The sequence below is a fragment of the Zerene cesonia genome, chromosome 14, assembly GCF_012273895.1.
Source record: "Zerene cesonia ecotype Mississippi chromosome 14, Zerene_cesonia_1.1, whole genome shotgun sequence".
NCBI classification, from domain to species: domain Eukaryota; kingdom Metazoa; phylum Arthropoda; class Insecta; order Lepidoptera; family Pieridae; genus Zerene; species Zerene cesonia.
This window is the reverse complement of record NC_052115.1, coordinates 8,804,303-8,806,039: the sequence shown is the minus strand read 5'-3', so window position 1 is coordinate 8,806,039 and position 1,737 is coordinate 8,804,303. Positions and strand designations below refer to the sequence as shown.

At 41.2% G+C, this 1,737-nt stretch overlaps 1 protein-coding gene across 1 annotated transcript in view; it reads right to left on the bottom strand.

Moving 5' to 3' along the window:
• Window positions 1-30: 30 nt before the first annotated feature.
• The window catches only part of LOC119831961 (guanine nucleotide-binding protein subunit beta-5), a 5,538-nt gene continuing 3,831 nt past the window's right edge, over window positions 31-1,737 (bottom strand). Inside the window, exon 9 of the mRNA XM_038355531.1 lies at window positions 31-112. Within this exon, the coding sequence (XP_038211459.1) occupies window positions 31-112 (82 nt within the window). The remainder of the gene's footprint in view (window positions 113-1,737) is intronic.

The window sequence follows — 1,737 nt, the reverse complement described above, 5'->3', positions numbered from 1 at the left end:
GTCTAGCGGCCCATCGACCCAGACAGTGCTCTACGGCGACGGCGTGATCGATGGGGCCGCTGTTTTCCGCGCCGTCTTCTCCTCCCGACCTCCACTCTTCGCACTCCGATACCTATTTGACCGAATTTATTTATTAATTTTTTTTACACACTACACTTACAGTGTACACATAAAACTTGGAGTAATACAATTTAAACTAGTTAGCCATGACGTATATGCCTCCTTAAAATTGTGCAAACCTTTACACTTTAATCTTATAATTCACCTCGTAAATTGTCTGCTTATTTTTTAATTTCACGCGTTGTACCATACATCGAATACATCGCAGTCGTGTATTTTTCTATTTCTGTGTAGTTTTTAAATTAAGCGAACCGAACGAACCGAACTATTAAATGTCGATTTCACAGTATATAATGGCGTTTGTGAAGAAATGAAGTCGAAAACACAATTATCCACAATAGTTTATTCACTACTAAAAATTTTAACACTTTTACAATTACACATTGAAAAATCATTAGTCTATTACGATAAATTAACAAAGGACTACAACGAAACTTTCAACGAACTATCTTTCACAAAACCTCGGCCGATGTCAAATTTTATGCTACCGCGCTCCCACTGGCCGAGCGCGGTCCAACGCGGCCATCGTATATCGAATTATGGTCGCGTTAACCTTTCTTTGAAACTTCCCACCGCCCGAGTGCGTTCCGTTACAAGTGTAACATGACTGCTGCCCCCAGGTTTTATTCTCAGTATGGGAACTCATCAACAGGAAAGACATGAAACTTTGTCAACTGATTAAACCACGAAAGCCTGTTATAAATTCTCTCAGAACATGGCTGTACCCAGGATTGGCTTCCGGCGAGGAATCTTCTCAATACTGACCAGCCCAGACTCGATTTTTTTGTTATTTGCATGCAATTACATCCTTATATAAATAACGTTTGGATCAGTTGTTTCCATGCAAACGATACGTCTAAATATTTATTAAATTATTAAATATTTTCTGTCATAAAGTGTTCTCGAATAGCTTGGTACGTTTGAATATCATTTTAGTGGAATTTGATAATATGACGAGATTTTGGACCTGTCATGTTGTTTAATTTATTGTAAACAATTTTATTTAGAGCAGCTTAGCAGTAGTAACTACTTTTACCAGCACGCCAATCGCGCTAGCATTCATACGATGTGCTAATATCGTCCTATATTTGTGGTTTTTTTTTGTCTGGACCTGGTGGGACGCCTGATGGAAAGCGCTACTACCGCCTATGAACATATGGAGAGGCGTAAGGTCAATTGAAGACCTTACGCCTCTACAAATGGATTGCCGACTTTAAATTGGAAGATAGGATTGACGAAAGGAATAAAATAAAGGACTGGGAATGGTAAGGAAAAGTATATAGGCCCGCGGCTCCCCCACTCACCGTACGAAACACAATGGTATGCTATTATTTCACCCCGGTTTTCTGTGGGGGTGTGGTATTTCTCCGATGCGAGCTGGCCCAATTCATGCCAAGCGTGCTCGATTCTCACATTGAAAATATATAAGTTAAGCACTACAATTCATAAACAAAATGAGTAAGTAATAATAGTATCACGTTTAAATTGACGGAAACAGACGAATTAAACGTACGGTCGATAAGGCAAAAAGATCATGAGGCCAGCGGGCTGCATCGCTCAGGGCTCGATGCAGAAGGAGCGGCAGCGCGGCGCCCGGAGCCCCGGCGCCCGGAGCCC